Raw genomic sequence first — 14436 nt, forward strand, 5'->3', positions numbered from 1 at the left:
GATATCCGTCGAAGTAGTGTTTCAACTTTCAGGATGTTATCAGTATGGCGTAGATCAACTTCTGAATCTATGGGTACCTGGTCTTGGACTCATTGAGTACCTCACTAATGAAATAGATTGGTCGCTGTACCTTGTAGACGTGGCCGGGCTCGTCTCGCTCGACCACCATGGCCGTGGAGACCACTCGATTAGTAGCCGCAATGTATAGCAGGAGTATTTCGTCTTCTCTTGGAGCAGTGAGGACCAGAGGTGACGTAAGGTATTGTTTCAGCTGTGTGAAGGCAGTGTCTGCTTCCTCCGACCACTCAAACTTTTTGGATGCTTTGAGTAGTTTAAAGAACGGTAATCCTTTTTCGCCTAATCTTGATATGAAACGGCTGAGGGCAGCCATGCATCCGGTAAGCTTCTGAACATCCTTCACCTTTTTGGGCGGCTTCATGTCCAAGACAGCTTTGACTTTCTCCGGGTAAGGGCATATGCCGTCGTGACTGACGACGTTGCCAAGTAGTATGCCAGAAGGAACACCAAAGATGCACTTCTTTGGGTTTAACTTCCACTGGAATGTATTAAGGGCTGCAAAGGTGCGTTCCAGGTTGTCAACAAGGGTATGAGCATCCTTGGTTTTGACAACTATATCATCAACATAAGCCTCGACGAGGTCATCTTTTATCTCGTCTTTGAGGCAAGCTTGTATAGCGCGTTGGTAGGTAGCCCCGGTGTTCTTGAGCCCGAACGACATGGTTGTGTAGCAGTAGGGGCCGAAGGGCGTGATAAAAGATGTCTTGACCTGGTCATCCTTTTTGAGAGCGATCTAGTGATAACCAGAGTAGCAATCGAGAAAGGAAAGGAGCTCACAACCGGCGGTTGAATCTACGACCTCGTCTATGCGAGGTAAGCCGAAGGGGTCCTTAGGGCAGTGTTTGTTGAGATCAGTGTAATCAACGCACATTCTCCATTCATTATTTTTTTGCGTACAAGAACCGGGTTGGCTAACCACTCCGGATGATACACTTCTTTGATAAATCCGGCTGCCAAAAGCCATGTAACTTCTACCCTAATCGCCTCCTTTTTGTCGCGAGCGAACCGTCGTAGCTTCTGCTTGATAGGTTTGGCCTTACCATTGACATTCAAGGAGTGCTCGATCAAGTTCCGAGGTACACCAGGGCATGTCAGCAGGTTTCCATGCGAACACATCCACGTTGCTCCTCAAGAACCTGATGAGCGCGTCTTCCTATTTGGGATCCAGGTTGGCCCCGATAAGGGTTGTTTTGCTAGGATCACCGTCGACCAGCTGGATCACCTTGTGCTCCTTGGACTTGATGTTCTTGCATGGAGCCTCGACCTCTGGGATGTCCTGGTGGTCGGTCGAGGTCTTCTTGGCGTCGAGCACGGTCTCGGCCATGCGAATAGAGAGGTCGTGAGCCTCTGCTATTTTAAAACTGTCATCTTCGTAGGTATAAGCTACGTACACATTGCCTCGGAGGGTTAAAACTCCTTTCTTGGTAGGCATCTTGAGCACCAGATACCTGTAATGAGGTATGGCCATGAACTTGGTGAGCGACGGTCGACCAAGAATAGCATGGTAGGTGCCGTCGAAGTCGGCGACCACGAAGTTGACGTAGTCGGTGCGGAAGTGGTCCGGGGTCCCAAACTACACAGGTAGCGTGATCTGCCTGAGAGGTGTAGAGCTCTGTCCGGGGAGAACAACCCAGAACTGTGCCTCGTACGGCTTGAGGTCCGCCTGAGCTATCTTCAGGGCGGGCAGACTGTTCTTGAACAGTATATCGATGGAGCTGCCGCCGTCGATCAGTACTCTGTCAAACTGAACCTTGTTGATACAAGGATCGAGGACCAGGGGAAAACGCCCTGGCTCAGGTATTATGGCCCATTGGTCCTTTCTGCTGAAGGAGATTTCGCGGTGAGACCACGGAGGGAGCCACGGATCGGTGAGGAGATTGTCGGTGTTGGCCACGTTCAAGCAAGCATGGGTGAGCAGCTTGCGTTCTCGTTTGGTCTCGATGGACACTTTGCCTCCGATGATGTTGCGCACACGATCGGTTGGCTTGACGTACTTGTGACGAGGGTCTACATCGTCGTCATTGTTATCCTTGTTGCGCTGTTCCCCTATGTCATTAGGCTTGTCAGATGTATCCGGAGCCTATTGATGCGTGTAGATAGACTTGAGGACGTGGCAATTCTCCATGGTATGGTTTGACTTAGGATGGAGCTGGCAGGGCCCTTTCAATGCTTTGGCGTAGTCGTCTTCATAGTTACCACGTCCGCCACCCTTTTTAACGGTGTTGACCTTGCCGTCGTCTTCTTGAGCACGCTTGCTCCTGTAATCGTCACGGCGGTTACGCCACTGATTACGTTGGTCACGGTGGTCGCGGGAGTCGTTGCGCTGGTTGTGGTGGTCAAAATTGTCATTCCGACCACGGTTGTCACAGTAGTCGTCGCGGTGTGGGGGTGGTCGGAGCGTGGAACCCTTGCTGCTTCTTTAATAATTATCTTTTTTGCGTCGTCGGCGTCCGCATATTTCTTAGCGGTGGCCAGGAGCGCTATGACCGATTCAGGTCTCTTACGGAGGAGCTTGTCCCTTAGGGCGTCGTGGAAGCAGAGGCCAGTGATGAAAGCCTCAATTGCCTCGTTGTCGGAGATTGATGGGACCTTGATGCGCATCTCCGAGAAACGCCGGACGTACTCGTGCAGTGGCTCATCTTTTCGATCTCGAATCCGTTGCAGATCGTATTTGTTGCCTAGTTGTTCACAAGTAGCAATGAAGTTATCAATGAAGGCTTGCTTGAGCTCCTGCCAAGAGTCGAAATAGTTCGCCGGCAAGCTGACCAGCCATTGGTGACCCGCATGGCCAACAGCGACTGGGAAATAGTTAGACATGACGTGCTCGTCAGCCATGGCTGATCTACACGTAGTCTCATAGAGCATGACCCATAATTCGGGGTTTTCCTTGCCGTCATACTTCTAAAGTTTCTCGAGCTTGAAATTCTTGGGCCATATGACTTGGCGAAGGTGTGGAGTAAACTGCTTCAAACCCGGCAGGCCGTGGGCAGTGTCATATTCCATACGGCGATAACTTTTGTGGGATGCTCGATCGTCGGCTCTCTGGTTGATGCGAGCACGTAGATCGCGTCCATCGAGGTAATGGCGGAGATCGTTATTGCCATCGCGGCGATCTCGATTGCCATCTGGATTAGCCCTGCGACTGTGGTTATCACGGCGATTGTCGCGGTTGTCCCAGCGGTTATCATCCTAGACATCACGGTGGTTGTCGTCCCGACGGCGGTTGTCATCCTGGCCACCATCATGGCCACTGTTTCCACCTTGACGGTTGTCTGATGGGTCGTTGTTGCGCGAGCCACGTTGGTTGAGTGGCTGTGAGCAACTTGGGTGCTGGCGGCTGTGGCTTGACTCTACTGAGATGGATAGAGCCCGAGCTTGGTTTACAATCTCCGCGGTCTGGGCCATGACAGCCGTCAGATAGGCTTGTATTTCATCACAAACTGCTTGGGTTTCCGGGGTGTTGGGTAGCCGTTGCATTGTCACCATAGCGACGGCTATGTTGGCACTTGGAGTCCAGAAGACCTGTTTGTCCCCCACCCTATTGAAAGCATCGTTGAGGTCACGTGGCTGGACCCTTATGCGTCGTGCCTCCTGGTCTGCTTCGGCTTCGATTTGTCGGCGATTAAACCGGTCAATATTGTGTGCTTCGCGTGTAGTCCTTTCTTGTTCTGTTTTGCCAACTGCTAGCGGTTCATCATTGCTGACAACATGGATCAAATCCCCTCATCTTGGCGGGAAAGACGAGAATTGTGAGAACCCCGAGGCGTGGTCTTGGATATCCAGATCATACTTGATGCCTTCATCTTCATGATGCTGAAGCTCGGTGTGGACAGATGCATTAGATGCGGTGCCAGACGAGGAGCTGGAGTCACCCTCTTGGACTGTGTGGATGGATCCTTCTTGATAATCTTCAATCCGGATCATGTTGACGAAGTTACGTGGCTTCGGCTGAGGTCGGTGCATAAAACATAGATCCAAGCAGCGTTGTAGGTTGTAGGCATAGCTGGAGGCAGCGTTTCACAGGCCGTAGGGCTGGACCTAGTGGTTCTCTGTCGAGGCTTTGTACTCGGAGAGCCGGAGACCCGTCGCGAAGGCTGGCCAGCGACGAGCAGAGCGCCCTTTAGGAGTAGATATGACCACAAGATCTGTACCAAGTCGTGCAGGACGACTGGTCTGAGCTGGTCGGGTAGATCTGTTGTGGGGAGCAGTTACCTGCTCATTAGGTTGACTTTGAATCATACTTACTAGAGCTAGGGTTTCAGCGAGTTTGGTGCCGACCCGATCGATGGAGTCGAGCAGGTCAGTGTTATCGATCTGCTTCCCTTTGTAGCGGGGAAGCGGATGACGAGTTGTCAGCGTGGCTGAAGGTGATGCAGGCGTGGTCGGAGCCAGATGTACCATGGTCGGAGCCAGATCCATCATGGTCGGAGCCGTATCCATCATGGTCAGAGCCGTATCCATCATGGTCGGAGCCGTATCCACCGTGGTCGGAGCCGTAGCCGATGCAGGTGAAGCAGTGGTCGGCGCAGACTAAATCCACGCCTCCTCTAGGGTCATGGCGATGAAGTCGTCGGAGCCGGTGGTCCAGGTGATCTGGCCAATGGTGAACGTGAGGCCATTCGGCGTAGCCATGGAGCCAGAGATGATGACCATCTTGTTTGCTTGGAGAGCAGTATGCACACCCCCTACCTGGCACGCACTATCGATGAAATATGGTCAGCAGTCCACCAAGGGGGGTGCCCGTGGTGGTAGATTGTCGATAGACGATGCGTGTAATCAGGAACCAGATGGTGACACAAGGCGCAGAGACAGTGATTTAGACAGGTTCAGGCCGTCTGATCGACGTAATACCCTACATCCTGTGTCTTTGGTGTATTGTATTGAGATCTAGATGGATTGTCTGTTATGATCTGTATGATCTATCCCTAAGGGGGACCCCTGCCTCTCCTTATATACTCTGGAGGACGGAGGGTTACAAGTATCATATTTGGTACTATTACAATATCTAGTACAACTTGTAATCTTGCTATGCACGCCTCGATCTTACGGGCCGGGCCACCTCGGATGGTGCGGCCCATGTACCATCTTATGGTACCCGAGGGTATAACCCCCACAGCTAGTCCCCGAGCGCCATGTATTCTGATGCGACACGCTGTTTCAACCTTCTCCGAACAGTGAGGCTTGAGTTCTTGACATCCCCGACCACCGTTGTCGCCGGAGAAGTAGGTTGTCCGAAGAATGTATGGTGCTCTTAAGAAGAAAGAAAAAGATTTCCATCCTGTGAAGTGTCCCCACTTGTATTTCTGAAAAGAAATGTAAGTGCGTCTTGAAGCGTAGCTTCCTTGATCATCAGAGGCATAGGGGTCAAAAAACAAACACATTCACCACAAGGTGAAGTGTGCCCACTTAGTCCCCGAGCCTGGTAGTAGGTGACGTAGGCACGTGGTGCCAGGGTCTAAAAAGAATTCCTAGTTAAGTTGAGAACCCAATCATCATACAGGAGATGCATCGGCAGGTGCATCGTACCGATGTAGTCCCTAAGCTTGCTGGAAGGCGAGGTATGAGCCTTGTAGCAAGGTCTAAGTGAGAAAAAATATCCCAACTATATGCGAGTTGCCAGTCACATGTAGTCGAGACGCAAAGTCCCCAAGCCATGGTCAGAGAGTGGTCGAGGCAGTCCCCGAGCATAGGTCGAGGAGCGAGCGATGAAGTCCCCTAGCCGTGGTCGGAGAGTGATCGAGGCAGTCCCCAAGCACAGGTCGAGGAACGAGTGACAAAGTCCCTGAGCCGTGGTCGGAGAGTGATCGAGGCAGTCCCCAAGCACAGGTCGAGGAGCGAGCGACGAAGTCCCCGAGCCATGGTCGGAGAGTGGTCGAGGCAGTCCCTGAGCACAGGTCGAGGAGCGAGCGACGAAGTCCCCGAGCCGTGGTCGAAGAGTGATCGAGGCAGTCCTCGAGCGTAGGTCAAGAAGCGAGCGACGAAGTCCCTGAGCCATGGTCGGAGAGTGATCGAGGCAGTCCCTGAGCACAGGTCGAGGAGCGAGCGATGAAGTCCCCGAGCCGTGGTCGGAGAGTGGTCGTGGCAGTCCCCGAGCATAGGTCGAGGAGCGAGCAACGAAGTCCTCGAGCCGTGGTCGGAGAGTGATCGAGGTAGTCCCCGAGCGTAGGTCAAGAAGCGAGCGACAAAGTCCCTGAGCCGTGGTCAGAGAGTGATCGAGGCAGTCCCCGAGCACAGGTCAAGGAGCGAGCAACGAAGTCCCCGAGCCGTGGTCGGAGAGTGGTCGTGGCAGTCCCCGAGCACAGGTCGAGGAGCGAGCGATGAAGTCCCCGAGCCGTGGTCGGAGAGTGATCGAGGCAATCCCCGAGCGTAGGTCAAGAAGCGAGCGACGAAGTCCCCGAGCATAGCTCAAAATTACTGCAACATAAATATGTAGAATGGCAGTACATGATGTACAAAATAATAAATTATGGAGAAAAAAATCAACGGTGAAGAAATAGCGTATGACGCTCAGCAGTCATTTGCAAATGAGCATGATGTGATAAAGCAGTTGGTGCTTTGTAAACATCAGTGTTAATATGAAGTTTGTGTTTATACTTAATATAAACCGTCCGACCAGTTAGTATGTAGCTGAGCCTCCAGCCCTAGCTAGCTCGTTAACCATAACACGGAGCGTGGAGCCCGTGCACGTGTAGGAAGAACAAAGCGTCACTAAGGAGCCGCTGCCGACCACCCATAACGCAGAGGGCAGACGCTCGTGCACGTGTAGGGAGGAGCCGGAGACAGGGCCTTTTCTGGAAACATCGAGCGTCAACATGACTGGTCGAGGATTTGCATTAAGTATAGCTGTATATTATATTTAAGATTGTATACATGGACAAACGTTATTTGAAGAATAATTATGACAAGGACGTTGTGGAGGAATGTTGTAATGAAAATTATATTAAATATAAATATTAGAAGTGTACTTATCTTTGGATAGAAAGCTGGTCGATGGCGATGAAGTTGTTCGGTCCTCGAGCTTTCTGCTTGTCGTCACGACGATGGTCGCGGTTGTCGTAGCGCCATTCTTTGCGGCGATCATCATTTGCGACGTGGTCTAGTGATCTGGTGGTCGGAGCTCGGTGGAGCCGCTCGGGACGTGGTCGTCGTGGTCTGGTGGTCGGAGCTCCCATATGTGCATGCATCCTTGTTTAGCTTTTTCGGCAAATAGACAAGTCGTCTTGACCTCTTCTGCCTGATCAGATGGCTTGCATGTATGCTTTTGTGTAGACGTATACGCGTATATGCATGACTCTTGGCTAGCTTGCTATCTGGAGTTTTAGTCGACTCCATAACGGACGGAGTTGTTGGCTTCCTTCCGTGTAGATGTGTGTATATGTAAGCACATGCAAGTTCGGAGGCTACGGAGGCCAAGGCATCATGCATGCAACCATGCAGTAAGACTCCTAGCCGATTGGATCTGTTGACGAGCGACGACCATCGCCATACTGCTTGTGGGTCGTACTGGTCTTCACGCGGGTGAAGAATACTTGCAGTAGTAGATCGGTTCGTGGCCCAGGTGTAGATCAATGATGAGGAGCAGGGTGGCGCGCCTAGTGCACGCCGCGCCCGACCACGTTGCTCAGACGACGAGTCGCCGCGATCAGCTGAGTCGCCACGGATGACGTTGATGAAGAAAAGCGCCATCTGATTCACCGAAAGATCAGCACGCACAACCCCCAAAGGGGATAACCCCTAGAGGGGACCCCTACCTGGCACGCCACTGTCGACGAAATATGGTCGGCAGTCTACCAAGGGGTATGCCCAAGGTAGTAGATTGTCGGTAGACAGATGCGCAAGCCACAAACAAGACGGTGACGCAAGACAGGCACGAGGTTTTATCCAGGTTCGGCCGCCAAGAAGGCGTAATACCTACGTCTTGCGTCTGATTTGTTTTGCTGTATGTCAATGAGAGATGTTTTTTAGAGGGGTCCCCTGCCCACCTTATATAGTCCGGGGGGCAGGGTTACAGATCTAGAAACTAATCCTGGTCAGTTACAATTGCCATATGTGGCCGGATAAGGATTCCTATTATAACCGACCAGGATCTTGATTGATCGCCAAATTCACCTTGACTCCTTGCGCGGGACTCCGATCAAGTTGGCCGGGCCGCACGTCGTCTTTTGGTGGACCGAACCCACCGATCTAGGCCGACCCAAGCTTAGCCATAAGGGTATAGGGGTTAATACCCCCACAATGACCATTTACCTTAAGATGTTACCTTTGTCATTGGAGCGTGATGGCACTATGTGATGAAGGGTAGATGACTTGTGGTGGTCCTTCCCTTTTGCTTGAGCTTTCCTTATTCGGTTAACCTCACATCTTGAGCATCTTGTCTTCTAGATTGCACTCTTTCTTTCTCATTGTCATGCCATCTTTTTGCTCTTTGATCTTGACATTTTTTTATTGGACCTTCCTCTCCACTCATTGTTTTATGCCTCAAACCTTGATTTGTTTCCACAAATGATCTCCTGCTAATGAGGGCTTATGGTTTCAGGTCTATTGAGCAGGACCTCTCCTTGCATTATTCTTTGCACCATTCGATCCAGGAGACGAGGATGCGGACGGTTATATGTTCTTCTCTCATCAACCTTTCTTGATTTTTGTTGATTCTTGGTTGATGAAATGGTGTTCATTGGAGCTGCAGACTTGACTTCCTTCATGATGGTCTTTGTCTTCTAGCTGCGTGGCGGAGAGTTACTCTTACCAATATGCTAGCCGTTTAATGGTCGAGGGAGAAACATTCATTGGTATTTGTGTAAAAGCTTCTTCTCCAATGACTTTGGGATGTCATCATGTAACCACGACCTTTCTAGATACCATTGTCAAAACCTTCATTGATATGACATTTATTGACACGAGGATGCATGCCATGATGTAGTGGCATCTCGTCATCATGGTCTGTGTGAGTCGGTGTCTTCAAAGATGATGGAAGCAAGCACCAGATTGACTAATACGAGGTGAATTGCACCCTGCTTATCATCACTTTCCTAGTTTGAGTCTTGGGAAGGCTCAATGCTAGGTTATTTTTGACATTGCTTGTGGCCTGTTGATTTGTTTGTCTACTTCCTATGAGTGAGTGCTTTTATTGTAGATCTTGTTTTATGGCACTCGTCTTCTTCTCTTTGTTCCATAGCTGCAGTGGTGGTTTGGCTTGGGATTGTAGATTCATGTCAAACCATGAACAGGCGTAGCTTATATTCATTCATCCCTTGATACTTTTGATTCTTTCATCCATGAAGAATGAGTTGTGCCTTCCTTGCACAAAAGTTATTGGAGTTCATCATATGCCTTGATTCATCTCCGATGTGAATTCGTCTCGGGACTTCCCCAAATTGAATTTGAAAGTTTCCTGCAAGAGTTAGTCCATATATACAGCCAAATTCTATACAAGTATGTTTTGATTCAAGAATCAAACCAAAGCATGTTGGTGTAGAAAAGGTAGCATGAGTGAACAAAGAGATTCATACAAAATAGAAGCAAGAACATTTATGGTGAACCAGCGGACCATGAGTATTTTGGTTATTAAATTTTTATTTGCATGATTATGACTTAGCAAGATGAGCATGGCCTAAAGATAGGGACAACCAAGATATAATAGCAACATGGCATGAGATTTTTCAGAGAAGTTCATCCCCCACACTTGAATTTTGCAAAACACAAAACCAAGTTTGGGTGATAATATTCTCCCATGAATGTGATTCAATGTTGCATTGATTTGGTTAGGTATACCTTGCGTTTTCATCCTTCATTCTTTTTGCTTCAAACCTGAAATGGTTAGTGACAAAAATACCTGAAGGAATAATTTCATAATTATATCTTTTTGCTCATTACACAAAGGCATCATCATTTTTTTATAATAGCAAAAGGTAAAAACTCAGGTTATCTTCCGGAAGTGCTTGTTTTAGGACAAAAGCTCGTCTTAGGGAAACCTTCGAATTGCATCTTATTTTGGTGAAGTGGTTTCCCCTTTAACACCAATATTCGTGTTCCTGTCTCAAGATTCATACCAAAACACAATGAGATTTGCAATATTTATGATAAACAAACGCATCTACAACCACCCTTTCAAAGTTTTTAGAGACAGGCAAAAAGAAGGGGTTGAAGATCCCGTGTGTGATGATGTTAGAGGGACCAATGTAGCACCTGGTTTTAAGGACAAAACCAGATACATACCATATGTGAGCACATGATGTCAAATCACACATATGGCCACAAATAGAGGTAATATCAATAGACAATGCTTAATACTTAGCGTATTAGTATAAAAGATATAACCTTAGATACCTTTCGAGCTTTTCCTGGGCATTCATGCCTACAAGTTATTTCCATGCAATGAAAATTGTGAGTCCATTTCATTGTAGGAGGTATCAAGAGGATAAATATATAATTCTCTAAGTAGACATGCATAATAACTGAAAGTAAAATTAAATTGCTTATGAAGTTACAGACTAACCTCTAACTTAAAAGATTCTGGATTGCTGATCTCTGTTTTGGACTCGGCAATTGCTGCAGTGTTGACCTAAAAATAATCAAAGCAACAACTACCAATGATTCATGATCAATTCCGAAGCAACATCCTTCACATGTTGTGTAGTGACGTACTGACGTTGGAAAGGGATATTATCATTATGAAATGAATGCGGTACCAATATATCCAATTTGCCAAATTTCTCCCGGATAAAATCAGCGAGACGTGCAGTGCTTGAGAGATCTCCAACCTCTAGTTGATGAAACAGGACGTTGGATAGCCCCTGCGATGCAAGATTTTTGACCGCTTCTGCACCCCTCTTTTCATCGCTGTCAAGCTGCTTGCATATTTCTAACCCAATCCCTCTATTCCCTCCGGTAACCACGGCCACCCTGGAACAAAAAGAAAGGAAAAGTGTCCTCAAAGTTTTTAGATACATACAAAAAGTGTCTATTAAGTTTATTTATTATCGTATGTACTTTTGGATTGGAAATACAATCTCAATAGCTTAGATGGAGTACTAAAATTAAGGGTGTGTTTGGAAGGGCTCCGGCTCTCCTCTTTCACCGAAAAACGGCTCCAAACAACTCCTTCTACTAAACTGTTTGGAAGGGCTTCTTCGGAGGAGCCAAAGCTGGAGCCTAAACCAAAAAGGAGGTGTTATGTGGCTGCTAGGATTGAGAGGGAGAGAGAGCTAAGGGAGAGGCGATGACGGGCGAGCTACAGTACATGCGGTGCTACAGTAAGGTGTGTACTATTCACAGCCGTAATTATGGCGGCTGGGGCTACGAGGGAAGCTGGAGGCCGGCCAAGGGCCTTGCCCACGGTCGAGCAAGAGGGAAGGGATTTCCTTCTTAATTCTTGCTTGATTAGATTAATACATCTCATCTCCTTATATAGAGAGGTTTACTTGAATCCCAAGCAAGACTTACCTGACCCTTAAGCAAGCGACTCTTATCTCTAATTAACCCTAGCTAACATTAGTGGGCTATACCGCCAGCCCAGGCCCAATAGGCTCATGACATACTCTAACGCTACACCCCACCTGGACATGCAGCTCGTCCTTGAGCTGCAACCTAACGAACTTATAACGCTGACTCGACTCCTAACACCTAAAAACAAGCCTTTTACATCTTAGCTTATTTTATTATTCTTAACCTAAAATGGACTGGAACTCTTTATTTTTGACTCTGAACATAAGGTGGACACCATCCGCACGCCAAACCTGCATGTGTATAGCCTCCTGGATCCCATAGACACCATCTAGATGAAAGGGGTGCATGTGTATGGCCACCTGGAAGTGGTCGCAACAGCGACCAGCGGAGGCGCCCTCACAGCGGCCAGTGGCGGAATGCGACGGCGCTACGCGATGCGCTCTCGCTGGTGACCCCACGCCTTCTCCCCGCCAGACGGCTGCTGGTCTGCACCGCACAGAGAAGAGCGAAGTGCTTTCGATGGAGAACGAGGTGGAGGGATGCGCCTCCCCAACTGTCGCCCGCCAGGAAATAGCATGCCCGCAGCCCGTAGGGGAAACCTCACGCCCGAGATCCCTGACGCAACGGACGAGATCGAGGTCCTCCGCGTAGCTAAGCGCAACTTGGAGGAGCTGCGAAGGGGTGCAGGGCTGAATCAACTGTAGATCTCGCCAGAGCTGCCACGGCCGGTCCTGCCAGAGCTGAATGGACTATGCTTCAACTGTCTGCGGCCCGGCCATGTGCGGGCGACCTACCGGTACCGGTCGCGATGCTACAACTGCGGCGAAGAAGGTCACACCGCGGCGAACTGCCACCGACCGACTCGTACATGGGTGTTACGCGCCCTGCGCGCTCCACCGCCGCATACTAAGCGGGGACGGTCTCCGCCGCGCTCCATCCCAAGGAAGAGCGTGCGCCGCGGAGCATCAGGCCGACGCCACCGTGCCAACTCGGCAGACACCGCCTCGCCCTGCTCTGCGTCCACCGGGCAGTGCACGTCCGTCCCGCGTTGCTGCTCCCCTCCCACGCCGCCGCCGAGGCAGTCTCCTCCACCTCCGCCGCCACCACCACCACCGCCTCCGCCACACCGGCCTCCTACACCTCCGCCGCCACCCCCACCGCCACCGCCACTGCCACCATCACCGCCACCCCCGCAACACTTGGGGGAACCCAATGACGATGGCTCGCCTTCCGCTGGCTCGGCGGCCGTGGAGATGGTGGGGGCGGCGGCGCTGCCTAGGCGCCCGCGCATGACGCTGGTCGTGGTACCGCGCACTGAGGCCATCCAGGCGGCCGAAGAGGCGCTCGACAACGCGCTCGTGGCCATGGTGGGGGGTACCAGACCCGACGTCTACACTGGTATGGTGTACACATGTCTGTTCAATCGCTTCGGCATCACTGTGGATGAGGTCGACGTCCGCCACCACGCGCTAGAAGACTTCGTGGCGTGCTTCCACCATCGGGCTCACCGCGATCGCGTTCTGGAATCGTGGCCTTCCGGACAGGTGCCGCTCGTGTGGCGGCCGTAGCACAGAACATCGCAGGCGAGTGGTGGATTGTTCTGCTTCCGCGTGGTCGTGGCCATTGCCAGGGTACCGCTGCACTCAAGGAACACCATTGTGGCACATGTCATTCTTGGACCATGCTGCACCAGCGTGGAGCTCTCACGGATACATGACACGCCGGCAGATGATGACCACGAGTTCTTCGTCATGGCGTGGTGCTAGCATCCGAACTTCATTGAGGAAGAAAAGATTATCTTCATCCCAGAGCCGCGGGTGGCGGGGGTCGCGGAGGACGAGCGCACGGTGGATCCGGGGCTACGATACCTTGTGCGCACACGGGCCATCGCGTACCAGGACTGGAGCACGCCCCCGGGAACACCTGATGATCTGGGTGGTGACAACGGCCATGGCAACGATGACGACGACGACGGCCATGGCGGTCACCATGGCGACAACAATGGCGGCGCTCGCGATGGGTTCGACGAACCGCCGCACCCGCACGACGACATCTACTATCCATATGCCGACGACAGCGACGATGACGGCTCCGCGGAATCCAACCACAACCGCGGTCACCCGGGCCAGGACTACCGGTGGCGAGGTCCTCCGGTGAATTCCGTACGTGTGGGCCAGGTCCTCTGCCCCCTAACACGTGCAAGGATGGGTCGCGCTCGGACTAGGGGTGGCCGCGAGATCCCGGACAACTTGTCAGAGCGGTGCGCTGACCTTTGTCTGTGGGCCAGCCTATGATCGCTGACACCATTGGGGAATCGTCATGTCGCTGTTGTTGAGCCCTGCCCCCTCTTGGGACACGAGCGCACGCTTGCTAGCTAGTCAAGATGGCCAATGATGTCTGCGCTAGGCACGCCCAAGATCTCTCCTATCCGCGTATCCTGTCGGGCCAATCTCCTCGCTTCTGCTGACCTTGCAGTCTGCCGGGACAACGACGTGCACCAATCAAGGGAGGTGGGGCACTTCCTAGACATCACGCCCCTTCTACTGCACGCCGGCTGTAGCTTACAGCAGGCAACAGGTGAGGCCCATACCTTAAGTTGGGCCAATGAGGCCGGGGAAGGGCCCAAGCATTCATCTGCGGGCCAAGCTACTCTAGATTGGTGGGCCGCTCTAATCGATACAGAGCTGGCTGGGCCAGCCATACGGGCAGACAGCAGTAACATGGCCTAGGTAAATTTGGCCTTGCACGAACCGATGTACGACGTCGCGGTGCCTCGGCTCAATGAGATGAACGCCGATGATGACTAGTCCCACACATGCATGCCTGTGCACGGTGATGATGCGCCTCAGCTCCGTGCAACGACTGGTGTACGACCGTCATCCGACCTTGCCAATGATGGGTCAGCTACCCAGC

At 51.2% G+C, this 14436-nt stretch overlaps 1 protein-coding gene across 1 annotated transcript in view; it reads right to left on the reverse strand.

The window, feature by feature from the left end:
* Positions 1–12814, reverse strand: part of LOC136470430 (probable indole-3-acetic acid-amido synthetase GH3.9) — a 113931-nt gene extending 101117 nt beyond the window's left edge. The window contains exons 1-2 of the mRNA XM_066468281.1: positions 12431–12814; positions 10574–10639 (exon numbers count right to left, since the gene is read on the reverse strand). Coding sequence (XP_066324378.1) covers positions 10574–10639; positions 12431–12814 — 450 coding nt within the window. The remainder of the gene's footprint in view (positions 1–10573; positions 10640–12430) is intronic.
* Positions 12815–14436: the final 1622 nt, after the last annotated feature.

Source organism: Miscanthus floridulus, chromosome 8 (assembly GCF_019320115.1).
Source record: "Miscanthus floridulus cultivar M001 chromosome 8, ASM1932011v1, whole genome shotgun sequence".
In the NCBI taxonomy this organism is placed as follows: Eukaryota; Viridiplantae; Streptophyta; class Magnoliopsida; order Poales; family Poaceae; genus Miscanthus; species Miscanthus floridulus.